This window comes from Gymnodraco acuticeps, unplaced genomic scaffold, assembly GCF_902827175.1.
Source record: "Gymnodraco acuticeps unplaced genomic scaffold, fGymAcu1.1, whole genome shotgun sequence".
Lineage (NCBI taxonomy): Eukaryota > Metazoa > Chordata > Actinopteri > Perciformes > Bathydraconidae > Gymnodraco > Gymnodraco acuticeps.
Genome location: NW_022990699.1, coordinates 1,360,093 through 1,386,405, shown reverse-complemented (window position 1 = coordinate 1,386,405; position 26,313 = coordinate 1,360,093). Strand labels below are relative to the sequence as shown.

Genomic DNA, 26,313 nt, shown 5'->3' with positions numbered 1-26,313 from the left:
CTAAGAAAACCCAAAGTTTTTAGTTTTAAAGTGACTTTTAAGCTCCACACTTCAGCCCCACCCGGACATCCCTCCCCTCCCTCCCTGCCCCTCCTCTCCCTCCTCCGCGGACTGCCGCTCCCCGTGACGCCCCTACCGGAGTCACAGCACACGCACTCCGGCCACATGCTCTCTCGCACAGGGACCTGTTCTCTGTCAAACTGCATCGGACTGAATGGCTTGTTTCCCACCTGGTACTGAGACAGCTGATGGGACCCTGGATGCATGTGCCTGCTCGCTGTGAGTCCTGTAGTCCTCTCCCCTGAACAGCCGATAGAAGCGAACAGGAGGCTGCAGGAGCGCTCGGTGGGACCCGAGAGGACAACACTATGAAGTTGTCGGTCCTCCTCCTCCTCCTCCTCTGTCCGCTGGCCCTGGCCGTAATCCCCGGTAAGAAAACTCTTGGTTTGTTTTCTAAATACTTTCGAATATCGACAACATTTCCACTTTTTTGTTTGGACAGAAAAAATATGTGGTGTAATCTAACAGTTATGTCTGAGACAGATTCAAATAATCTCCACATAACTTTCGATGAATTCGTCAACCAAAAAGTGCAACCTTCTCATTCATGATTATAACAAAGTTGTCTTGTTATTTTACTGCAGTTTAGTTACAAAATGTGCCTTCTTTTACCTTACCCATATCTTATTTCATGTACGTTATTCCTGTAGTGTGCTATACACTCAAAGAAGACATTACCACCTTTTTGTCTCTGATTTGAAATTGTAAATGAATATTAATATACAGTTTAGAAATAACAATGCTAATCAGATGTTTTAATCAGATGAGATGTTAAGCAGCATATTAGTTCAGGAATGATGTGCGGCCCGGCTCTTGTTTGTGCTGAAGCTGCTATCAGATAAACAGGAACACAGGTATCATGTGTCAGAGTCCTTGAGAGCACAGACAGAGGTGATCCAACTGCACTCTGACTTTGTGGTTTTATGTTTGCTTTGATCATACTTTTATATTTATTCATGAATGGATCAGTCATGTGTTGTCAGACAGAGCCAGCACCAGGTTATAGGTCCATGCCCCTCCTCATTAGACCATGTGGTCCTCTTGCACTTGACGTCCCCTCTGTCTGACATTATATAGCTGTCTCTTGTCAATATGACATGTCCCTCCAGAGACATCATATCGCCTCAGGCTGATGTGCTGACTGACTTTCCCCTCGCACTGCAATTGAACAAAGTGCAGAGCTCCATCATTCACTCATCTTTCTCCTTGATAACTTGATGTCTCTACAGCACACAGTTGGCGGACTGAAGTTATTATGATGTGATTTGCCAGGGGAATTTGCTGCATGTAGCTTTTTTATTAATTAGAATTTGGAGACAAATTGTTTTATACGCTTTTGTTTGCTCTTTTATTTTCTCTTTGTGTCATACATATTCACATTGGAGAACACAATTATGGATTTACTAATGAGTTGAGTTACATTTGTTGTTGACATTTTTCCAACCATCTTAGGACAGTATACAAGTTTGAATATGAACACTTTTCTGGAGGGTTACTGTTCATGGTGCTAGAACATATTTTCATATCTTCAAGCACGTTTTCTTTTTGGTAAGGCTGACTCTCTCGAAGTAGGCAAGAACATCTTCAAAAACCTACTTAAAAGACGATAGAATCCCTTTTTGTTTGTCTGTTTTCCAGTGCCGTCCACTTTAAGGGCGGTAAAAGTAATGCTTTGCTTTTTTTTACGGTATGTAAGGAAGTCTTTGATCTACCCAATTGTATTGAGAAGTTAACACAAGCAGTATTTATGTAATGAACAGTTGTAAATCCACATTCATTCTATTTGTCCCAGGTCCGAATGAGTTTATGTCCTTGGCAGAGATGGAGGACGCCCTGCTGAGGAACCTTTTCCAAGGCTACCAGCGCTGGGTCAGGCCCATCCAGCACGTCAATGACACCGTCACGGTTCGCTTTGGACTCAAGATCTCCCAGCTGGTTGATGTGGTGAGGACACACCTACAATCACAAATGCATATCCATGTGCTTCTTTATTCATGAGGAGATTTGTTGTGTGCTCCCCACTGGTGGAGCAATACTGCACGCACACATTGAGATAAAAAAAAAAACTATATTGTTCTAGTTTTTAAGCTGCTTAAGGTAATGTAGTTAGAAGTTACCTTATTTGTATGCTTCATATTCAACCTCATCATGACTCAGATCTTGAAAGACGAGTTTGGCATTGTTCCATGATTTTCTTTTTAGCAATAAATCACATCAAAGTCGCAATCAAAGTCAAAGTCTGATTGTTTCTTCAGTGCTATTGGACTCAATTCTTATCCAAACAATTTTACACTATAAAAAACAACATAGTGGCTCTGGGTGACAATTTCCTTTTTTTACAAAATAAAAACATATAAAATGGTCCCCCAGAAAATGAACAACTTACTGCTATTAAAAAAAACAAACAGTCTTAAATGTTTAAATTGTTAAAAATGTTTAGCCTGTAATTTAAAAATATTTTAATTTAAAAAATAATATATTGTGTATGACCAGTTTTTAAAGATGAACACATTTCATTAAGAATGCTTGGATCTGAGCGCCATGAATAATGTGAGACGTTTTAAGAGATGGACTAGCACCTAACACATTGTTGTTTTAGAGTCTCTTCATGGGATTCATTGACAAAAACAATTAGGAAGCTTTCCAACTTTATCCTTCGAAAGAAGAGAATTAGTTAACACTCATGGAAATATAAGAAAGAGGACCACTGGCGAGAACTGAAAACCACAGTTTGATTTGAATGGTAATTCACCATCAGCCGAGTGGTGTCGCTGTCCATGGTTCTGAAACCAAACAGGGCACTAGCACCTAACAGTGAGGAACTTTCTGTGTTCCTGAAATAGATCGGGAACACTCACTTCACATCTACAAACACAGTCTCCATACTCTGGAGTGGTTCTTTAATATTTCAGAGGAACGCTGTGATAGGTTGAGATGTTGTCAAAATGGAGAAAACGGAGCATGCTAATGGAAGAGCCGCTCTTCTTGGCTTGAAATATTCATATCAACCAGTTTAGATTGAACTCTTTATCCTTCCACCTAACACGTGTGCTGGGAAAAGACAATCTGTGATGCCCTCTTACGGCTCTGCAGAGAAGAAAGAGTTAGGTTAAGATTAATTGTTGGATTTTGTAAAAGAGACGGAGAGCCAACCAGAGACACAGCAGCTTGTCTCTGCTGCTTCTGTACATAGCTGTGTATTAGATTATGGTTCACCTCTGCTTTATGTGATCATCAAAACATCCGACTCAGTCTGACAGCTGAGGCCTGGTCTGGATATACCTAACAGCTGCATGTTTTGTTTCTCTATACTGTTTATATCCAGTCTTAAGCTCTTAGTCTACCCCCGTTTCTTCAAACTCACCTCCAGTGATGTGGAAAATAAACCTGTGCTAACCACTCTCCATCTCTCTATTCCTGTCTTCTTCTATTTACCTCGTGCTGCAGTTATATCGCTTCAGCTTCAGGGTTCACTTCACCCATCTCCGTGTTATGTTTCTTCCTCTTGTTTGTTAAGGAAGTGGCAGTGACGGGTCAATTAGATTCGGTCATTTCAGAGCAAGGATAAGATTATTAGTTTTACTCCCAACCAAGCTTCTCATATTCTCCACTAATCAAATCTAACATTGTGATGTTAGCACCCAGATCACAACGTTCTTTTTTGCTGGAATCAAGTTACATCAGATACAAAACTATAAGGCTGTCAATTGTTTTGCTTTTAGAGATAACATAATGTGAAATTAACTGATAATGTTGATCTTTAGAAACTACCCTCATTTGAACATGTGTTTGTTCTCTATGTTAATGTGTATTGTACCAGAACATTCCCTACGTGGGAGATATCAGAGCCATTTTACCAGCTTTTGAATATCACGGTCTATGAATGAAAGTAAATACAAAAACATTTGGATTGATAGGTCTCAATCGTTCTGATTTTGTTGATGTGTATATCCTTTTTTCGTTTAAACGTTGATCATGAGATGAGCCTGACCTACACACTGTCATCTTGCTTCTTGCGTCTTCACTTCATTTTCATTTTAACTCGGTTTTCTTTGTCTGTCTTTTAGGATGAGAAGAACCAGCTAATGACAACTAACGTTTGGCTCTGTCAGGTGAGAAAAACAACTCGACAATATTTATAAATATTATAATAGTCTGATTTAAAGAAACATGATAACCTTCATATGGATAGTGTCTCCAACTAAGATACTGTATATTAAGTTCAGCATTAGTTCTTGACAAAATCTGTTTCTGTTCTGTCTGAAAAAATGGATGTTATCAACTCTAGGGGCATATCACTTATTAAAATATGTGTAGGAGCCATGATCGCTGTTGATTGGTTGGCTTGGGTCATATGGGTATGGGTGGCACTCATTATAATCCTGTTCACCTGTGTGAGGTGTGAGTGTGTGGAAGAGAGGGTGACACTGGGCCGTTGTACTTTTTTGTTGACCGCAAGACTACAATTGCTTGGATTATAACAATGTATATGTCTGATCACCGAGTTGTTTAATTAAACTACCATACTACGAAACAGATTCTCAGATCTCAGCGGGTACTTTTTTTAGCGTGTCATACAACAGCAAACAGGCCCGGCCTCAGCCTCTCAGCGACTTAGTTTGTTTCCTGCTGTCGCTACATTTTGTCAACAAAAACAACAACAAGCACAAAAGGCGTAAGGCGATCATCATCAAACAGCGCATGGATTAAGGATGTACTGGATGAGAATGGAGATATGGAAATAATTCACTGAGGTTAATAGAGACTGCAGTTTGGAAGCCGCATTCAACGCGGATCACAGCCAGGTAAGCCTTACCGCTGCATGTGCACATATTCACAGCTGTGTATCTCTGTATAACTATAGGTTACTTACGTAACCCCAGTTCTCAGAGTAACATGAAGTGAGATGTCTCACTATGGGATGCGCCTCATCGCGGAGCAAACAGAAGCATCAATCTCATTACGCCAATCCTGATTGGCTGGAGATCTTGACGTCAGCATCAGGGAATTCACCCCCTATAAGTAGCTTGCGCCACAACGCATGCGCCATTCAAAAATAAGCACCTCTTCTCGCTTCACCATAGCAAGGAGGGCCGTCTGGTGAGACATCTCACTTCATGTTACTCTGAGAACTGGGGTTACGTAAGTAACCTATAGTTCTCATTCATAACACTCCGTTCGATGTCTCACTATGGGAAATTGTAGCTCCCGTATTGCCAGACGAGCTTATCTCGAAAATCACCAAACCAACCAGAACTTAACAGGTAGAGCTCTGACTCAACCAGGTGCCCAGCACTGCTTGAGTCACACTGGGAGCAGAACGTCCAGCCTGTTAGGAGGCAGACAAAAGTGAGCGGCGAGGACCAGCTCGCCGCTGCACCAATGTCTTTGATGGGAGACATCCTGGACAGAGTCCAGAATGCAGCCAGACTCTGAGTCGAAAGAGCTCGCGGACCCGAGGGTGCCTGCGAACTCTGACTCGTATGAGCCCCAAAGCAATTGCTTCCACAGACCAGTGGGAGAGCCGTTGCTTAGTAACAGGCTTGCCCTTATAAGGGTTAGCCCAGGACACAAGGGGTTGGTCATTATGACAAAGCACCCTTGATCTGTCCCTGTACGTGCGTGAAGCACGGGCTGGACACGGCAAATCCGGCCGCTGTTCCCCGGAGGAATACAGTGGCAGGGAGGATGCCTTAATGTCAAAATGTGGTACCCGAACCGACCGCCTTAAGATAAAGGCAGGGTCAGGCTTCAACCACACTCTGTTTGCCCTGGGGCAAACTGAGTGCATGAAAACTGTACAGATAGTGCATGAGTGCCACTGGCTCGCTTGGCAGCTGCCAGGGTCAGCGTCATGTCACACTGTATTTAGATTGTACCACTCACGGGCCAGGCCCATAGAGCCAAGCGCTCTGGGTGTGGGTGAAAGATCGCCCCCCCCCCGCTTGGGACAGTATTTCCCTGCGTAGTGGGAGCTGCCATGGCTGCCCGCACAGCAGCTGATATATCTCCGCTAGCCAGTACATAGCTGGCCAGTGCGGAGCTATCAGGATAAGTGTGTGGCGTTGCTCTCTCACTCTGGCCAGAGTTGGGGGTATCAGAGCCAGGGGTGGGAACGCGTACAGAAGGCCCGGGGGCCAATTGTGCGCGAGTGCATCCACGCCTAACGGTGCATTTAGATCGCGCATCGAAAAGAACAGCTGACACTGAGCTTTGTCTTTTGATGCGAACAGATCCACCGCTGGCTCTGCCGTAACGCACCCACAGCTGGCTCACAATCCTTGGATGTAGAGTCCAGTCTGCATAAAGTGGTATACCTCTGGACAGTAGATCTGCCCCGAGGTTCCTCACTCCCGGTACGTGCGTCGCTCTCAGAGAGAGGAGACGCCTACCGCTCCATAGGATAAGTTTGCGCGCCAGTGTGTGTAACTGGAGAGAACGCAAACCCCCTTGGCGGTTAATATACGATATTGTGGTCGTATTGTCTGTCCTCACGAGGACTGATGTCCCCTGAGGAAAGGCAGAAAGCGTTTTAGGGTGAGAAACACCGCTAAAAGCTCCAGGTAATTTATGTGTGCCCGCTGGAGGTCTCTGCTCCAGAGACCCCTCACCGGGCGACCTTCATAAATACCTCCCCAACCTGTCAGACATGCGTCCGTGGTGACCACTTTCCGTGAAAGGACAGCACCCATAGGCACACCTCGTACTAGAAAAGTCGGGTGGCAGCCCAGTAAACTAATACGCATTCACAGTAACCATCGCGGGGTTTAGTTTTAGGGCGGCCACCCAGCGCTGAAACTCCCTCATGTGTAAGCGTCCCAGTCGTACGACCAGGATGGCTGACGCCATGAGCCCCAGCAATCGCAGGCATGATCTGAAGAGAACATGTTTGCGCAGCTGGAAAAGAGCGAGACAAGCTCTGAAAGCTTTCACTCTATCCGCTGACAAGCGAGCTGAAAAGGGCATCGAGTTCAGGTGTAAACCCAGGAAGAGTATAGTCTGCGCGGGGCACAACATGCTCTTCTCTGTGTTTATTATGAAACCCAGGTTGAGCAGGTGCTTTACGAGGACATTCGTCTGCGTAACAGCCTCCTGCTCCGTCTGTGCGAGAAGCAGCCAGTCGTCCAGGTAGGTCGCCAGGCGAATACCCTGTTGTCTTAACGGGGCTATCGCGGCTTCCGTACATCGTACAAACACCCTTGGACTGAGAGACAGACCGAAGGGGAGTACTCTGTATTCATAACAGATCCCCTGAAATGCGAATCTCAGATATTTCCTGTGTGGGTAATATACTGGGATGTGAAAATACGCATCTTTCAGGTCGACTGATGTGAACCAGTCGTCTTGTCGCACGAGCCGCAGCAGAGATGTGTGAGTGAGCATTCTGAACTTATATCTTCTTAGATATTTGTTCAGAGCCCTCAAATCAAGTATTGGCCGAATTCCGTTCCCTCCCCGTTTGGGAACGAGGAAGTACTTGGAATAGAAGCCGCCCTGACTCTGCTCAGTGGGTACAATAGATATAGCCCTCTTTTCTAGGAGAGAGAGAATCTCTTTCTCCAGAATATGGGCTGACTCTCCTCGGGCCTGCGAATGCAGAATGCCCGAGAAGCGAGGGGGGGGTGACAGCGAATTGGAGTCTGTAGCCCCGTGTTACTGTCTTGAAAACCCAAGCAGATGATGTGAGCATCTTCCACTGCATGCTCCTTAGAGCCAGTGGAGATGTCACATCTCTTCCCCTCTGAGTCTCTATTTGTTGTGTTATGGGGCCCTCTAGTGTCTGAACACAGTGGTGCCCCCTTTCGACAATCCCCACCGACACTGCGCATGCGCATGACGGTGGTGCCTTCACAACCCCAGCCGGCACTGCGCATGCGCGTGGCGGTGGTGCTTTTAAAAAACCCCAGCCGGCACTGCGCATGCGCGTGACGGTGGTGCCTTCACAGACCCGCCTGTAATCCGCCTTTTGAGAGATGCCGTAGCTGCTCTCAGAAGGGGAACAGTTGACGGGCTGTTTATTGTTTTTCTTTTCATTTTTCCGAGCTGCGCCCTTGGCTCGAAGCCTGGATGCGTCAGCGGAAAATGATTTGTGACAGAAAAATCAATAAGTGTGTGACATGTGTTTATGCGGACTTGAGGATGGTGTTGAGGCATCTCTCGAGGCGGCGGGAACACATTTAGAGCTGGGGAACCGTAGACTTCCAGCTCTGTCACAGAGGGGAGAAGGAGGGGCTGTCGCGCCGCTCGCTTCTTCTTCCTCGACTGCTGGCCGAAATTCTGGGTTGGCTGCGCCTGGGCTGCAGCCGGAACCGGAGATTTTCTAGGCCAGCTCGCCCTCGTCCCCTGCCTGGGCTGGGGACTCGGGGCGGACTGCGACCTCTGCGCTTTCGGTATTTTTAACCGAGCAGGGTTCAAGGCAGCTTGGACGAAGGGCTGCTGCTGCAAAGGCAGCGGCTGGGCCCTTCGAGGGAGGCAGAGGTGGAGGGCCTCGTCCTCCTTCTTTTTTCGACTCGCATCTGCTTTGCATGGAGGCAAGAGCGGAGCCGAAAATCCCCTCGGGAACGATGGGCATGTCAAGCACATCCTCCTTTTCCCGGTCTGGGAGATTGGTGAGGTTGAGCCATCTAGCTCTTTCCTGCACCACCATGATCCCCATTGTTTTGCCCGTGGCCTGGACGGCGCAGCGTTGGACACGGAGACAAATGTCTGTGACCGCGGCCAACTCGTCCAGAACGGCCGGTCCAGGATTACTCGACATATCCTCACAGAGCTCCGCTTGGTATGCGGTTAGCAGTGAGGAAACGTTCAGAGCCCTGGCGGACAACGCTGCTGCTCTGTAGGACCGTTCCGTCATGGTTGACTGGAAACGATCCACCTTCGCTGGCAGCGTTGGGTTCCTGCCTGGTGACGGGCCCATCCTCGGTAGGAGGTGGGTTGCCACCAGCAGTTCCATCGGCGGTATGCAGAGCAGGCCGAGCCTCTCCATACCGTCGCAGTCTAGGGAGGAGGCACCCTGGATTGGGGCCTTGTTGGTAAAGGGTCGGTCCCTCCACGAGACCGACACCTCATCCAACATCTCCGGGAAGACCGGGAGGAGTTGCCTCCTTGTCCTCGTTGCTTGGGGAGAATGTTTCCCCTCGTAACGGGACCTGGCGGTCTCCTTGGCCCTTTCAGGGCCACGGGATGTCTAGCCTGGACGCAGCGCGCTGAAACGCGGCCTGCAGGTCCCTGCTCAGACAGGGCGAAGCTGGTGTGCTATCGCCCGGGATGAGCAGCCATCGCTCCCGGCTTTGCCGTTTGAGCCGATGACATGAAGATATATTCTTCTTGCTCATCCGAATCCGACAGGAGGGACTCAGAGGCGTCCTCTTTGTCCCCCATGTAGTCTAATTCCAGGACATTCCTCGCGGGTGAGACCATGGTGAGGTCTCGCCGGGAGCTCCCGCCTGGTGAGGCGTGGGGCTCCGTTCCCGCGTCTCTTGCCGCCACCGGGTCCCGGCCTGACACGGCGTGGGATCCCGGTTCCGCAGCTGCCGCTGTTAGTGAGCCCCAGACCGACATAGTGAGGGGCTCAGTCTCTGCAGCAGACGCCCCCGTGTCTTGATTGCCAAACGGTGAATCAGTGGACATGAGGGAGTCCTGTTCCAACAAGCTAGCTTGGTGTGCTAGCCGTCGGTGGAGGCTCTTTCGGGCTGAAAAGGGCGCAATGCCCGCACGAGCCTGGGGTTGTCGATAGCCTCCTGGGCGTGTTTCAGCCCGAGGCAGGACGGGCAGACCTGGTGTGAGTCTGTGCCTGCTATCTTCAACCCGCAGCCGCATGACCGAGCCTTCGAGTCCCTGACTCCTCTGGTGTGAGGGGGAGAGGCGTCCATCTTGTTCGCCTCGTGGCGTGGAGAGGACCCGCTCGTAACAGGTACGTCGTTGAGAGAAAAAGTGTTACCAACCCCTCCTTAATCCGGAGAAAAAGGGGACGGTGTGGGTCCTTTGTTCTCAAAGAATATTGACTGGTGTGTCAATATACTTCTAATCCTTTTCTCCTCCGTGAGAGAGAAAAAGAAAAGCGTCCTCGCTACCGTGGTGTCGGTAGTAAGGGGAAGCTAGCTAGCAACGGGTGCGTAGCTAGCTTGAGAAAAATCAAAACCTTACCTTACTTTCCGGGGAAAGAACAGCGAGGTCGATTTTAATACTAACTGGCGTTAGTATTACCGTCTTCTTGCGAAGCAGAAGGAGTAGCCGGCGAGCGCCCGTCGACCAAAATGGTTATATTTGGGTTCAGTCTGTGGACCGTCAAGCTTGTCCGGCTACTATAGAGATGTGCTCTGAAGCGAGAAGAGGTGTTTGAATGGCGCATGCGTTGTGGCGCAAGCTACTTATAGGGGGTGATTTCCCTGATGCTGACGTCAAGATCTCCAGCCAATCAGGATTGGCGTAATGAGATTGATGCTTCTGTTTGCTCCGCGATGAGGCGCATCCCATAGTGAGACATCGAACGGAGTGTTATGAATGAGAACTCCGCTCTGTCGCATGGCCGTCAATGGACAATCGCGCTGCTCTGTTGATGTGGAAATGTGATGCTTTGAAGGAATTGTCTTCCGATCTTTGAGTGTGTTGCAATCAAATGAATGCACTGAGGAAGCTTGAATAATCTAACGGAGAAAATGAGTCAAGTGTGAACAAAATAAAAGCACTCATACCAGAAATAAAAGGACACATGAGAGAAAGGGGAAATGCCTCACGTGTGCAAACTCATTTAGAGAAATTAATTCAACTGGGTGAAAAAGCCATTATTTCACATGAAATGTTGATTCCTTTACTCCCAGAGGATGAACTGAAGAAACAAGAGGAATGGTTTGCCAGTATCTTGGAATACAGTGAAAGCTTTCAGAGGGACATTAAACAGTGGTTAAAAGAGCCACAAGAGGATTCTGCCACAATAACTGCATGCTGTGCTGGATATTCCAACTACAGATGACATGCAAGAGGATGTACAACCAAGTGACAGTGTGTCAAACGTGGAAATCGGAAGAAGAGCAGCCCAATCACAAAATTCTGCTTTGGGGAAAAAGTCTGCAACTTCTACTGCTTCGTCTGCATGCCGTAAAACAGAGGCTGACTTGGCAGCTTTAATGGCAAGAAATAAACTATTAAAGGACAAACATGAACTGGAGGAAGAGGAGGAGCAAATTAGGAGCAAACTTCAGATGGAGGAGGAACGAATTAGGAGGAGAAAGGAGCAACTTCAGATGGAGGAGGATATTGCAGCACATGTGGCTAAATTAGATGTGTTGCAAACAGGGAGCATCCTAAGTGGGAAAAGTTCAAAAACAAGGCATTCGGATGGAATGAACTCTTACATTGAACAAAGAAACATTAAACCACAAGTCCTCTACACTGCTAAGGACAATATAAATGCTCCACAAATGTTGCTAAACCAAAGGGAGGCTAGCATTGACTTCTTCGATCCAACAACACAGCCTAATAAGAACATTTCACCTTGGTTCCTTTCCTCAGAGCCAGTATCCCAGAAAAAATCCACTTTGAAAACACAAATGAATTATGGAGATAGCTTGAACGCAAGTGAAGATCAAAACAACATACTGGGCATTATGAGAAAACAAAATGAAATAACCACCCTGTTAATACAACAGCAATGCCTTTCATCCTTGCCAAAGAGAGAGATTCCAGTTTTTGATGGCGACCCGTTAAAATATCACACATTTATGAAGGCTTTTGAGAATGGTGTTGAGAAAAACACAAACAGCTACAGTGACCGACTCTACTTTCTGGAGCAGTACACTCAGGGTCATCCCAAAGGACTTGTTCGAAGTTGCCAGCAAATGGATCCAGAGAGGGGATACATCAAGGCTAAAGCTCTAATCCAGGAGCAGTTTGGAAATGAGCAGAAAGTGGCATCTGCTTATCTGCAAAAGGCTCTTTCATGGCCTCCTATAAGAACAGACGATGTTAAGGCTCTGCAAGACTACAGCTTCTTCCTTAGAGCATGTGCAAACGCAATGGAAGAGGTGCAGTATTTGCATGAGCTTGACATGGCTGCGAATATGATGATCATAATAAGAAAGTTACCTTACCTTTTCAGAGACGAGTGGAGAACTTTAGCCTGTGAGCTGCAGGAGAGGAACAGCCGCAGAGCAACATTCTTTGACATCACACACTTCATTGAGAGACAAGTTAAAATCTTAACCGACCCAGTATTTGGAAACATTCAAGATGCTCCCTTCATAACAACAAATACTGCTTTAAACAGATCACAGCCTCGCTCACATTTCGTAGGAACTAGCTTTGCCACCACTGTAGCTCTTGTAGAAAAAGAAACCCAGACAGATACTGAAGGGAAGGAACACATTCTGACAAGATGGAGAACATGTCTGTGCTGCGGAGGAGGTCACACCTTGGACTCGTGCCATCAGCTTGAAAAAGGAACACACAAAGAGAAGATAGGCTTCTTGATGGAAAAAGGTGTCTGTTTCGGCTGTTTGTGCGTGGGGCACATTAGCAGAAATTGCAATAAGCGAATTTCCTGTTCAAAATGTGGCTTCAAACATCCAACCATACTTCACATCCCTTCCAATGAAGCAAGACACAATCCTGCTCAAGCCAAGAATACATCGGAGCTATCAGTGGACAGCGCACTGGTTTCAAGTGGCCTTACAGGGGCTGGTGATGACAATTGTAAACTTCCCATAGTTCCAGTGCAAGTCAACGAAGGGCAGCAAGATTGTCACCACCTATGCTTTCTTGGACCCAGGAAGTACAGCAGTGTTTTGTACAGAGGATTTGATGCACGAGCTCGGCCTAACTGGAAAGAAGGCGCAGATTAGTTTACGAACCATGGGCCAAGAAAGGGTCGTAAATAGCCATATTGTGTCTTCGGACTAGAAGTGGCTGGCTTAAAAAATGACAATTTCTTTGAACTGCCACAAAGCTACACCCAAGAGTGCATGCCTGCCAGCAGTGGGAACATTCCTAGACAAGCGGACCTACAGAGATGGCCTCATCTGAAAAATGTTAATTTACCTGAAATAAATGCAGGGATTGGACTGTTGATAGGAACCAATGTTGCTAAGGCCTTGGAACCATTGGAAGTCATATGCAGTGTGGATGATGGACCCTATGCAAGCAGGACAATCCTGGGCTGGACAGTGAATGGACCACTAGAAGGAGTGAGTGGCAATGCAATGGACTTTGACAAACCAGAAGTATCTGTGAACAGAATCTCAGTTGTGAATTTGGATGGACCTTGGCAACAGCAGTTCAGCGCAGACTTCCCTGAATGCAGATTGGAGGAACAAGCTGGAATGTCAAGAGAGGATCTCAAGTTTAAGAAGTTTGCAAAGAGTGTTTTTTCAGCAAGAGTCGAAGAGGAAGTGTAAAAAGAAAAGTTTTAAATATGAGAAGAAGCCTCATCTCAAATCCCAATAAAAGCCCTCTCCTTCAACGGCTGCTCAGAAAGGCCCCCGCTGCAAACAAAGAAATGGAGAACAGGATGAAGTGGACCAACGTGCTCTACAAGGCCGAAGGACTCAAAGTCAAAGACAACGAGGACATGCTGAGCTCCTCGTTAAAGGAGTGGGGCGATCAAAGCGAGAATATCGTGGTGAAGATGCAGAAACGGCAGGAAGAGACGGAAGAACATCTGACGTCAGTGACATATTTTCCACAGTATTGACTCTTTTCGACTGACAGACTTAAATGACACTAAGGATTATCTTTAACTGAGCCAAGGTGGTGGTACCTTTTGGCCTAACTGACTTGTGACTCGTACACAGAAAAGAAGAAGGAAAACTACATGAACTGCAACTGCATGGACTTGATTACTAAGTTATAATTGTCACATGTCTCCCATTTGAATTGTTAGTAATTATTATGTATACTATCCTAATAATTAGAGGCTGGTGTGTAGGAGCCATGATCGCTGTTGATTGGTTGGCTTGGGTCACATGGGTATGGGTGGCACTCATTATAATCCTGTTCACCTGTGTGAGGTGTGAGTGTGTGGAAGAGAGGGTGACACTGGGCCGTTGTACTTTTTTGTTGACCGCAAGACTACAATTGCTTGGATTATAACAATGTATATGTCTGATCACCGAGTTGTTTAATTAAACTACCATACTACGAAACAGATTCTCAGATCTCAGCGAGTACTTTTTTTAGCGTGTCATACAACAGCAAACAGGCCCGGCCTCAGCCTCTCAGCGACTTAGTTTGTTTCCTGCTGTCGCTACAATATGTTTCATCATTTCTTTATGCTTATTAATGCAAATAAGACTCTTAGTATTGTATATCAGTCTAACAATCCTGCATCCTGTGTCCTTGTGTTTGTGTCGACCAGGAGTGGATCGATTACAAGTTGCGTTGGAATCCAGACCAATACGGAGGAATCACTTCCATCAGAGTCCCGTCTGAAAATATCTGGCTCCCAGACATCGTCCTCTATGAGAAGTAAGGCTGCTGTATTATGCTACGAACCACTGAACATCACATTCATAGGAAACTTAAAAAAAGACACCTTGTCCGTATGAAAAGTACAGCAACAGCAATTTCATAGACTCATGTATGTCATTTATTTTATAGAATAACATTATCAAGATGTAACCAAATTGTAATACTTGAATGAGAGCTGTAATTGTATACATTCAAATAACGGTTATGTTATACTGAGTCATATTTGAAATAAAGATGGTATAAAAGACAACACTTATACAATCACAAGAAGCTAATGTAGATCATCTGCAAATGTGATTCAGAGACTTGTTTTCTGATTATTATGTGATGTTTCTTCAGTGCTGATGGGCGGTTTGAAGGCTCTCTGATGACCAAAGCCATTGTCAGGTTCAATGGCGGTGTCACCTGGACGCCGCCTGCTAGTTACAAATCCGCCTGCACCATGGACGTTACCTTCTTCCCCTTCGACCGCCAGAACTGCACCATGAAGTTTGGCTCCTGGACATACGATGGCCACATGGTGGACATGGTCCTGATAGACAATCAGGTTGATCAGAAGGACTTCTTCGATAATGGGGAGTGGCAAATCCTTAATGCCACCGGTGCCAGAGGGAACAGGAAGGACGACATGTACACGTACCCCTTCATCACCTTTTCATTCATTCTGAAGAGGTTGCCATTGTTCTACACACTCTTCCTCATCATCCCTTGTTTGGGTTTGTCCTTTCTGACTGTCCTGGTGTTTTACCTTCCCTCCGATGAAGGGGAGAAGCTGTCTCTCTCCACCTCAGTCCTTGTGTCGCTCACTGTGTTCCTCCTGGTCATAGAAGAAATCATCCCCTCCTCCTCCAAGGTGATCCCGCTCATCGGAGAGTATTTGCTGTTCATCATGATCTTTGTCACACTCTCAATCATCGTCACTGTGTTTGTCATCAACGTACACCACCGCTCCTCGGCCACCTACCACCCCATGTCGCCGTGGGTTCGTAATCTCTTCCTGCAGAAGCTGCCGAGGTTGCTCTGCATGCGCGGACACACGGACCGGTACCATTACCCAGAGCTGGCTCCGGAGAGCCCGGAGCTGAAGCCTCGCTCAGGAGGACGGAAAGCTGGCAAGAGGCCGAACAGCGGACAGACAAGTTCTGATTCGAAGGAGGACGAGGCCTGGGCGACCATGTTGGACAAGGCTATCTACTCAGTGCGCTACATCAGCAGACATATCCGCAAGGAACACTTTATCCGTGAGGTTGGTTTAGCTGCATGAAGAAAGATTGAAGTATTCACTAGCTCTAAGGGCTTCCTGTTTATATATGTTGTTATCTCATCTCCCATTTCTTCTTTTTCCCAGGTCGTACAAGACTGGAAGTTTGTGGCCCAGGTGTTGGACAGGATCTTCCTGTGGGCTTTCCTCACCGTCGCAATACTGGGCACTGTCCTCATTTTCACTCCAGCTGTCTACATGTTTTTCAAAATCACTCCTCCACCGGGAAGTGAGGATCCACCGTCAAACTAGTAGCAATAATAAACCACTTTCACAAACAACCGATGATCCACCAACAGATGCATCTTTTGTTACCTCTCTGCAGGTGAAGGCCACTACAGGTGCTTTGTGAAGGAGAACTTGGACTCTCTGATGGTTAGGTTTGTTCTTAAGATCTACTTTGCAAAACATTGTATGCACATTATAGCATATTTTTGAGTTTTTATAATGACATGTTTTTTCCCGAGATAAATAAGACAATGTTATTAAAAATTGGTGCCACTTAAGTTGCTTTGTAGCCAAAGTCATATTTATTTATTTATTTTCTCGCTGGCTTTGAGAAGCATGTAGCTATCAGTATACTAGAGTACATATTTTAAGATATTTCAGCTCAAATTGAATGAAACATGAAAAAAGGAGTAAAAGAATAACTTTCTTTAAGGTAATATTAAACTTTAAAGTGTTTTCACATTTCAAGATCTGCTTGATTTATGCCTAGTTCCTCTTCATTGTGTTATGTTTCTAAATAACATTGCCTTTGATTTGTTTGTTGGACCATCTTGAATCCAGAATTGCAAAGAATCACTTCCACAATATGTTCAGTATATACATGTGTATGTCTTGAGTTACCAACAACATCTGAACTACCTTACAAATTCAATAGAGATGCAATAACCTGTTACATGTTTGCAAAATGTGTGACAACGTTTGGGTCAATAAAGACAAAACGAGCTCTTATTTGTGATGTTGTACAGGAACTGTTTCCTTGTCTTTCTCACCCTCCTCAAACACAAACTTTGCTTTGCTCACTGATATAAGTTAAACCACCTCAAGCGTAATGATTACATGAAGACTGAATGAACATTTCTGCTATCAATTACAAAACCTTCAAAAGTACTGTATTGGATTGTATTTTATTGCGCAAATAAAGTTGTTTTTAATAGATTATGTCTTTTTTTTACAATAAGCTCTGCTAAAAAGGTAAACAAATAGAGTTAAAATGGGTGAAGTGACAGCACCGTCTAGAGGTAAACCACAGTAAAGAAATCTCTCCAATACATTATTTATTTCCTTCTATTTCATTTCAATCAAATCTTATCTCAAAAAGCTTAAAATGCATGCTTTGTTAAGAGGGGAAGTGCAACGCAGCAAATATTCTAATACTTGGGTGTGATTTGTTTGGACTAACTTCAGTGTAAGGTCTACATTTGCTCTAACTCGCTGACAATGATGTGTTCCTCACTCTTCAAAGTGTTCAGACCAATAAATACGTTGCATTAAAAAAGAAAACGACAAACTGTGATTGTATGTTGTGTTTGTGGTCACTGCTTATATGAAAATGATATATATTATAATATGTGTGCTTTTTACAGTTATATATATAAAAGGTTTTGTGTACATCAACTTTTCTTCCACTGGATGGAGGTCTAACCACATTCATGGTTGGTAGACAATTCACATTTTCTGCTGCAGGCATTTAACAAATGTGTGACAGACACATGTTTTTATTTAGTTTTTCTGAATATGTTGGCAGCTCTGTCAATGGTTACCACACATCTGGTAAGGAAGCAGACTGGTTTAAATACAGTTTTTTTTATTTTAAGAAAATGTAAAAAGCACATTTCAGACATGATATCAGGATTAATAACAAAAACTGCAGATATTTATTTCAACTATCTAACTTATGAGATACATTTTACAAATAGGGGAAAACATTAACAGGATGTGCATGTGTATAACATCACCTAAGGGAAGTGGATTTAAAGGCTGCTTTTGAGCCAAGATTGTCTTGCTTAGACTTCAGAGATTTCAAAGCAGGTCCCAAGAGCATTAATTTAGGTTCCACGTTTGAAGGTGCTGCATTAAAGCTCACATCCTTTAAAGTATATGAGCACGAGGCTTCATGTGAATTTCTTCGCTTGATGTAATATTTACACTCTCGCTCAAACACAGAAGCAGCCACATGAAAATGTCCACCTACAGTAAGAGCTGTGAGAAAAAGAGTTGATGCAGAGAGACAATAAGTAAAGGTCCAGCAGAACAAAACTCATAAATGATTTAAACTGATTCTATTCATGAACCAAAGCAGCTCTAAGTATGGATGGACTTTTTTTTTTTTATTAATCCCTCGTGGGGAAATTGTTTCTCTGCATTTGACCCATCCTAGTGTTAGGAGAAGTGTGCTGCCATTTTGAACGTGTATGTCTATGAAGGTGTGACAATTACATTAGTACATGTTATTGTGCTAACTCCTCTTCCCACACAATGTATTGGTCTACATCGCATGCCTCTTGTGTGTTTTATCAAAGTCTCTGTGTTTCTCCCTCACCCTCGTGTGTACCGCTGACCTTTGCACAGTAAACTCCTATAATTATGTGTGAGAGGTCTGACCTTTCTTTGATATCCCATAATAACCTGGAGTCATCACCTCAGCAGGGTAACAGAGACAAATGGCTGGCTGGCAGCAGGACAACAGAGGAGGAGCTCGTTGGAAAGAACCAAGATGTATTTAGTCATGTAGGGTCGTAATTCACAGATTACACAGAGTCATTGATAAAGCGCTATAATAAATATAAGGATTATTATTTATTATTATTACCTAAACAAAATGTTTTAATGAATGTTTCTAAGATGATTTTTCATTTGTCAAATGAATACTTTTTTCTAAGAAGATCCCTCCTGACAAGTATGACTGCACAGTTTTCGGATGCAGACACACAGACATGTGGATTCCCAAAGGCATGCACAAGTACACAGACTTTTGTACAGCTCTGGGACCCTTGTGCTCTCTGCTGCTGTTAAAGCTCTGCGTCTTCCACACATCAAAGGTATACAAACTAAAACTCATCTGACCCCATTCTATCACACCCTGCTGGGACCGGCTAATATTTGATTTGGGAACATGGGTAAGATGGGTGTTTGACCAAATACGCATTTAAAATATCATACTAACTTCAGATTTCACCATTGTCATTGCAGATTTAATCTGTTTTAACTTTTGTTTATGTCGGGTTTACATACGTTTAGGCTAGTGTTTACAAAAAGAAATAGGACAAGAGGGATGTTGAAGAGAAAAAGGGATTGAGAGAAGAAGGAAAGACGCAATGGTGGCTCCACAACATTTAAGTCCATTAGCAGAACACTTCTCATTTATAAAATATAACAAATCAACAGCTCCCTTTTCTCTGTGCTACAGTTCATCTCCTATCAGTGGATTGATGCGTTTAAATAAGTGAATGAGATAATTAGATAATGCAGATTCCTTTAACAGTCCTCATTTGGGGAAACATGTGTTGATTTTAAGCACTAAGAATTGAGAGGTATAAAATCTACATTGTGGATTTTTAAACCAAGTCCACAAGTAATACACTTTCTCTGATGGTTGATGTTTAAAAATATAAAGTTTGATGGCAACTGGGGGCCAAAGCTCTGTGATGCTTCAGTTAAGTGGTCCTGTCTGGAGGTTTTTTATTGATAACTGTTAAAAAAAAAAACAATGTGAAAAACAATTGAGGGGTCAGATCTAAGTCTGAAGAAGAGTCTCAGATGTATCAAGTTTGCTGGTTGCAATAATCTGCATTTTTTTTGTGCATTGTTTTCTGGTGTGTGACATCACCATCACATTATAAACCTGACTTCATAGTTAAAAAACACTCAGCTTACTTTAGTCATGTACGGATGCTTTCATGGCAGTTTTCTGGAGGCAGTATTTTTTACATATCATGGTTACATCAACATAAGTGGGAGAAATATGATGTATGGATGGATTATTTGTCTTGTTTGATCATGTTGTACCGTTCTCATCTGTGTATTACTGCTGTTGACACAGAACAGTGCTGCACGCAATTTCAGCAATATGGAGAGCTCTTCATTAAACTTCAGTTTACTTATTGATAATTTAAGTAAAACAATTTTTGATTACCCAGTTGGCTCCTTGGTAGAGCAAGTAAAAGGATAAAGGTTGTGATCAGGTTTCACTGAACCATGGCATACTAAATCAAATCTAGTAGCATGAATCTCCTCTGATGGAGCTCCACAAGACATAGACATTTGGGATATGAAAAAAAGCAAGAACTGTTGTTAAACCAATGGCACGGGACTGCTTGATACACCCCTGTTCCACTGAGAGGAAGCCAGGCGGTGAGAACATTTGCACAAATGTGCAGCGTTCCCCCTCATTGCGTATCGGATCCTATTTCCGACTGAAATTATTTGTGGAATGGAATAAATAGGTCATTTTATTATGAGCCAGGCTGGCACAATAAGGTGACAAATATAACAAAAACGCAGTTGATGAACCTCTTTTAAAAAAAGCAAAGAGGGAAATTGCAGCGTGACGGACATTGCATTCATAACTGAGAGTCTACAGCTGTGGGAGAAGGAGGGCTGGGTGGTGATCAGACCCACTTCCAGAGTATGGTTGTGACCTGCTCCAAGAAAAACTAAGATGTGAGATGTGTCTGTTTTGGATGTAACTGTGCATTACCTTTATTAAAACCATAATGAATTGTTTTTGGTAATTGAGGGGCAGCTCAGGAAGCTGTAAACATATTGACCCATTATGAATTTTAAAACGCAGACGTGGCGATTGTGTTTCCAAATAATTTCTTATTTTTAATAAAGTAGATACAGAACAACATTATCATTCATTTGGAGATGTGTCTGTCCACATGATAATTGTAATTATCTCTTATACTTACAATGCACGACTATATTCACCAGCTGGTCACTAACTTTGTGTGTCTGCTGTTAGGTGCTAGACATGTTGTTCACTTTAAGATGATCAGAGATATTATAAACTTATTTGAGCACCTTTTATTCTAACAATACTGATAAGAGCATTAATAACTTCACAATGTTGACATAAATGAACATCACTTTAAGTTGAACACTTCTGGGAAACATTGCTTTATTGTATTTGAGGTGTGTAAGCTTGCTGCCCTTCCGTCAAAACTCTTTGTGACCCTGCCAGAAATAAAGAAGCAACGCATCCTATGCTATATATGTATTACAAAGTCATACATTGACCATCAATACAAGTAATAACGAACTTTGTGAACCGGTAAGCAAAGTTATACGGGCCTTAAGGTAACAGTATATCATGCTCCAATGCAATCATGTGTAGGTCAGCATCAGCATTCACATACATCTGCACACTAACACGTGCTCTCTGTCTACGTCTTGAGACAGGTGAGGGCACGAGACAAAACAGTTGACTTTATAAAGTTAGTGGAGCTTAGTTAGAAACTAACTTCACTTGTTATCGTAAATATGCAACAACACATATTCTTTAAGGGGAATAACAAATATAGAATGAACAATGAGCGGATTTAAATATCACATAAAGCTAGGCTACATCACTGCAGCATTCAATTAGGAGGACTTGGAAAAGCACGATGAGGTCTTATTAAATGCGAAATGTACCTTGCAATGATACTCTAGCTGCGTAACGTGAAAGTGATCGTCTCTATCAGATATTACATAAACTTTACTGTATTATTGTCATCGCTGGCTGGCTCTACCTGTTAAGTTATAGCAGCCATTTTTCTGGCTAACTCCAGCTCGGACGCGCGCCCCCGTGCAGCGCTGTGTGAGGGAATGTGTTTGTGAAGCAGCGTGAACGCGCCAATCTCAACTACTCCACAGTCTGTCAGTGTTTTTGATCTCACACACTCCGTCTCCCTCCTCTTCGTCTACTCCAGCCTCATGTTCACATCACCGACAAGCCGGAGTTGATTCCCTGTCTGCCCGACACTGAGAGCCCGCAGCCGGGGGCCGGCCGAGTCCACACAGCGCTGCCAGGATGAAGTTTTGGGGACCATGTTCGGTTGGATTTTATATTTGTGCGGCCATGCTTATCAAAGGTAGGATTTAAGAAAGTGATAAAGTTGTCTTTGTTTCTTCTTTAGTGAGTGCATGGGTCTGTTTGGATAAATTCAGACTAACAAATGGGTGCTTTTAATGACAAAATCCCTTTTTGTCATGCAGTGGTTTTGCACGTGTTTTGGATAATCTAGACGTGAGTTTATGTTGGTCCTTATCTGTTATTACTTAATTAAAGTAATTAAATAGCAGGTTGTGATCTTTGTTGGAAGGATTAGGCAACTTCTGCTTTACTAACCAAACGACAGGCACTGTTTTGCTAAACAAATCTGTTTTGATGTAAGGATGACACATACATTAAAAAAAAAAATATTCAGTAATGAAAAGAATCAGTAACATTTGAGTCACCAAATTCAATTGAATAACACTGCTTTGGAAACTTTGAATGACAAATGTGATATTTTACATTTATTTGAAATACACCTCTTTCTGCACCCTGAATTTACTTTTGTTGGATCTGCTGTGTCTTTTGAAATAATACCATTTATTACACTTAGAGTTATTTTTAAATACACACTTGTCCCTGCATTAATGTTTAATTATTTGTTTGCAATTAGATGTGCATGCATGACTCTAACTCTGTACTAAGCTCCATCCCATCATAATCAGCATCATCATGTGCATCTGGGTTGCTAACCTTACCTTACTTTTCTGAAGAAATGCCCTCTATATGTGCATGTGTGAGTCTATTTAGGGCAAACGGTGTGAACGTATTTTCACCATGTGCAAACATCAAACCTGCTTCTTTCCTCGCATCTCTGTACCGATCCGTCAGTGGTCATCTCTTTGGGAAGGAGCAAGGGAGGAATGACGAATGGCACCCTAAATGGAGAGATTCAGAGCATAGATTCCCATGACAGGAGGCCTCAACTTTCTTTTATGGACAGTGTGGCTGTCTCATGGTGGGTCATCGTGTTCTGTCTTTTGAAGCACTGCAAAAGACATGGCAAAGACAAGTCTTACAATTTCCAACTGAGTAGAAAATATGTAGGGCTTTTCTTTTTCTTGTTTCCAATTCATAAAAAAACTACCAACAAGTTGAGGAGGTCTCTGTCTATTTAAGTGACCTTACTTTTGAAGAAATGCTGTAGAAACAATGAAATGATGAAAGTGGAAATCATGGCTCGAGATTGATAGATTGATAGATGGATAGATGGATAGATAAATAGATAGATAGATAGATAGATAGATTGATTGATTGATTGATTTATATTCCCTCCAAATTTCTACAAAAAAACTAACACACACACATCACTCCCAACAGTATGATTTTTTCCCCTGGGTGTCATGGCGAGTCACGTTCGACTGTTGGCAGGCAAATAGGTTTGCTCACGAGTATTTGTGCGTGGGGATTAAAGAACCAGCTAGCCGCCTGTTGGCCTTGTATGTTTACATTCACTGTACCATTGATACGCAGCTTTAGTCTTTCAAGGGAAACACCAGACAATATTCAAATGAGACTAAATCGGAAAATGTAGTTTTCCTGAGATAGAAACATGATCTGTGACAAGGGCCCACACAGCTGTGTAGACAGATGATAGAGTGAATGAGACTCCTGAGGTAGTGGACATTTTGTTTTGGTTATTATTCTATATAGAAGATCCAGCAGCCCTGTGTTCATGTGCAGCAGAAATATAATTCAATCCATATTCCCCATATTTCTGACCCTCTCTGCTTAGGGTGAAGTCACCTGGCAAATATGCTGTAATAATATCTGCTTGATTTCAATGCAACGCCTCATCTCTCTCATCGTATCCCTCTGTCTCTTTAATGTATTCTCTTTCACCCTCACAGACACAGTCGGCTTGCATTGTATTTTTTCCATGGTCAGCAATACTTAATTCTTCCCCAGACTTTACATTTTCTCATCACAAAGTTTATGGTACAAGTACTTTTAATGGCCTTGTTCAGCATTATCAGTTCATATTCAGTTATGCGCAAATGTGTCACAAATTGTGCCGTTCGTTCACTGAAAATGCTAACATGGGACTAAAATTAAGACTGGGTTATTTGGAGAAAGAAACACACATTTGAAAATATGCAATGCTTGGTAAATTGTGCTCAACATGTTGTAAAATAATGGATGTGTTAGACACGCACTCAGTGTTGCAACACAACGAAGGTTTTAGCTCCTGGATTAGGATTAAACATCCAATGGTCTTAATGCTCTGAGTCCTCGACCATAGATTATAAATCTCTCTCTTGAATGACTCCATCCATCCCAAAATCCATTAACACACAACACCATACGCTCTGATCCCTGCTCACCACTGTAGTTTGTCACATGATGACGGAAATGGTGTGCTAATGGATAGGTCTGTGACTCGTCAGTTGCTTTTAGCATCACACAGTGGAAAACGATGGTTCACAGGCACACTGAAACCCATTTAATTACAGAGAAATACACAAAGAGACACCAAGTTGCACAAAGAAGTGAAAAACACTCCCAGTTGGCAGCGGAAGGGCATTGGGTTGAAATCGCTTATGTAAAATTGATCTGTTCAGGAAAACTTTGTTCCCAGTGAGCTCTTTTACTGACTGTCATCTGTCTCTCTTCTCTCTGCCTTATGTCTCCTTGACACACCATCATCATTACTGATTTTTTACATTATGCCAACAACATGCTGCCCTTCTCTTGCCTTATTGTCCTTTTTAGTGGTAACAGGCTTCAAAAGTAACCCGTTAACAATATTGCCAAATGTAATTGTTTTGTATACAAAGCAGCTTTGCAAATGAAAGCATGAATAGAGATCTTGGTACGTTTTAAAGATTGGACTTTGCAATTCTGTAGAAAGATTGCTGATATTTGAAGAGGAATAATTGAAATGATCCAACAGCCCATCTTTTTGAAGGCGTAATGAATGAAAATATACATGTTAGGTCTGTTATAATGACTGCACAACCCTGTTTTAATGAGTCTCACTGGCTGTGTAACTCAGGTCTGAAGTTTCACCAGCCCATCAAAACTAAGGATGCAGGTTTTCCCCTACCTTCATTTTTACCTCTGTTTAAGATTATGTTTCTCCTTCCTGCCCTTCATTTAAAGTCTCCTTCATTTTTTTGACTCCAATTATCAACTCCTATCATCTCACCTCTCTGACTCTCTCCATCTCGCTGTCTTTTTAAACGGGTTAGACCATGAGCTAGCCACCTGGCCTAAGATGCAGGTCTAACGCCGCAGCACATCTGGAAATTTCACCGCTGACTGCACGACTCGTTTCACTAGCAAATGATTAAAAGGGAAATAATGAGGTTCTAGACCGCTGCCAACATAGAAGTGACCTTAATTTAATTGGATGCACACTTGGTTAATTTTTGAGGCGTAACTCTATGTAAGCTACACTCATTCACACATGAATGCATAAACATACAATTACACAATAATACATGTGTCAATCGAAGTGTTGCACAATGTACATACCCGTGTCTTTATGTAAATCATTATTTAAAACAAGCAGCATGTTGCAATATGCTAACACAACTCATATTTTAGTGTTTGTATTGTTCTAGCTTCGAGATGTAAATTGTATTTTTCAGATGAAACGGCTTCAGACAAACAATTATTTGATGTGGGAGTATCCCTCTTATCACCATTTAATTGCATATATGCAGTGTTATCTTTTTTCCTCTTACTATTTCTCCTATACTCCTATACACTGGCAGAAGATATTTGCATCAGAATGACTGTAGATGTGTAGCATTTGTTTTGGTGTTGATGGTTCGGGCCCTCTGGGAGTGGCAGTCTGTCAGCGGTGTCTTTGTGCAGCCTTATCCTCCAGGTTTATAACTCTGGTCCCTCTGTCCCAGAGCATTCTGTGATAAGAGCCCTGTTATGTTCCAGACCAGACAATAGACATAGCTCTATCCTCTTCTGAGAAGTAGCTAGCATGTTGACCAACAATAAGATTACTCTAATCTTAATAATGAGGTATTTGTTTCACAGTAGTGTGACTTCTATGTTAGTACTTAGACCAAAGGAAAAACTTGCTGCCAGCATGTAATTCAAGGTGGAGCACAACTGAACTACAATCGAGTCTTTTTTAAAAGCCTTATTATCTTGATCCTTTATTCAACACAGCCTTTTCAAGTGAATTATTCATCGTTGGGCCTGAGTTTGTTAGAAGGCAAAAACATTTGCTATGTAAACTGTAGTCGCTGTAAATATGCTGTATGATGTCCTTTTTGTTTTTCTATTATGTTTATATGTATTCATGTGGAACCGACTTGCAGCAGGTCACCCATGAAAAAGAGATTAATGATCTCAATGGGATTCACCTGCATAAATAAAGGTTTGAAATTAAATGAAAACATGAACATAGCATCTGTAAATGGCACCTTTTGGAACATCAAGTAAGCGACAAAAAACATAGGCCGAGACACCTGCCAATAAAGTTAACAACCAACAGTACATGTTTTCCTGGATACTT

The 26,313-nt window shown here is 43.3% G+C and overlaps 2 protein-coding genes across 2 annotated transcripts in view; both read left to right on the top strand.

Annotated features, from left to right (window-relative positions):
* The first annotated feature begins 174 nt into the window (after positions 1-174).
* LOC117555926 (neuronal acetylcholine receptor subunit non-alpha-3-like) lies at positions 175-16,826 on the top strand. Its single transcript, XM_034230998.1, has 6 exons — positions 175-429; positions 1,853-2,004; positions 4,128-4,172; positions 14,411-14,520; positions 14,863-15,769; positions 15,872-16,826. The coding sequence occupies exons 1-6, from the start codon at positions 369-371 to the stop codon at positions 16,034-16,036; spliced, it is 1,440 nt and encodes a 479-aa protein (XP_034086889.1). The 5' UTR covers positions 175-368; the 3' UTR covers positions 16,037-16,826.
* Positions 16,827-21,641: 4,815 nt separating this feature from the next.
* The window catches only part of LOC117555925 (neuronal acetylcholine receptor subunit alpha-7-like), a 39,746-nt gene continuing 35,074 nt past the window's right edge, over positions 21,642-26,313 (top strand). Inside the window, exon 1 of the mRNA XM_034230997.1 lies at positions 21,642-21,867. Coding sequence (XP_034086888.1) covers positions 21,807-21,867 — 61 coding nt within the window. The 5' untranslated portion in view covers positions 21,642-21,806. The remainder of the gene's footprint in view (positions 21,868-26,313) is intronic.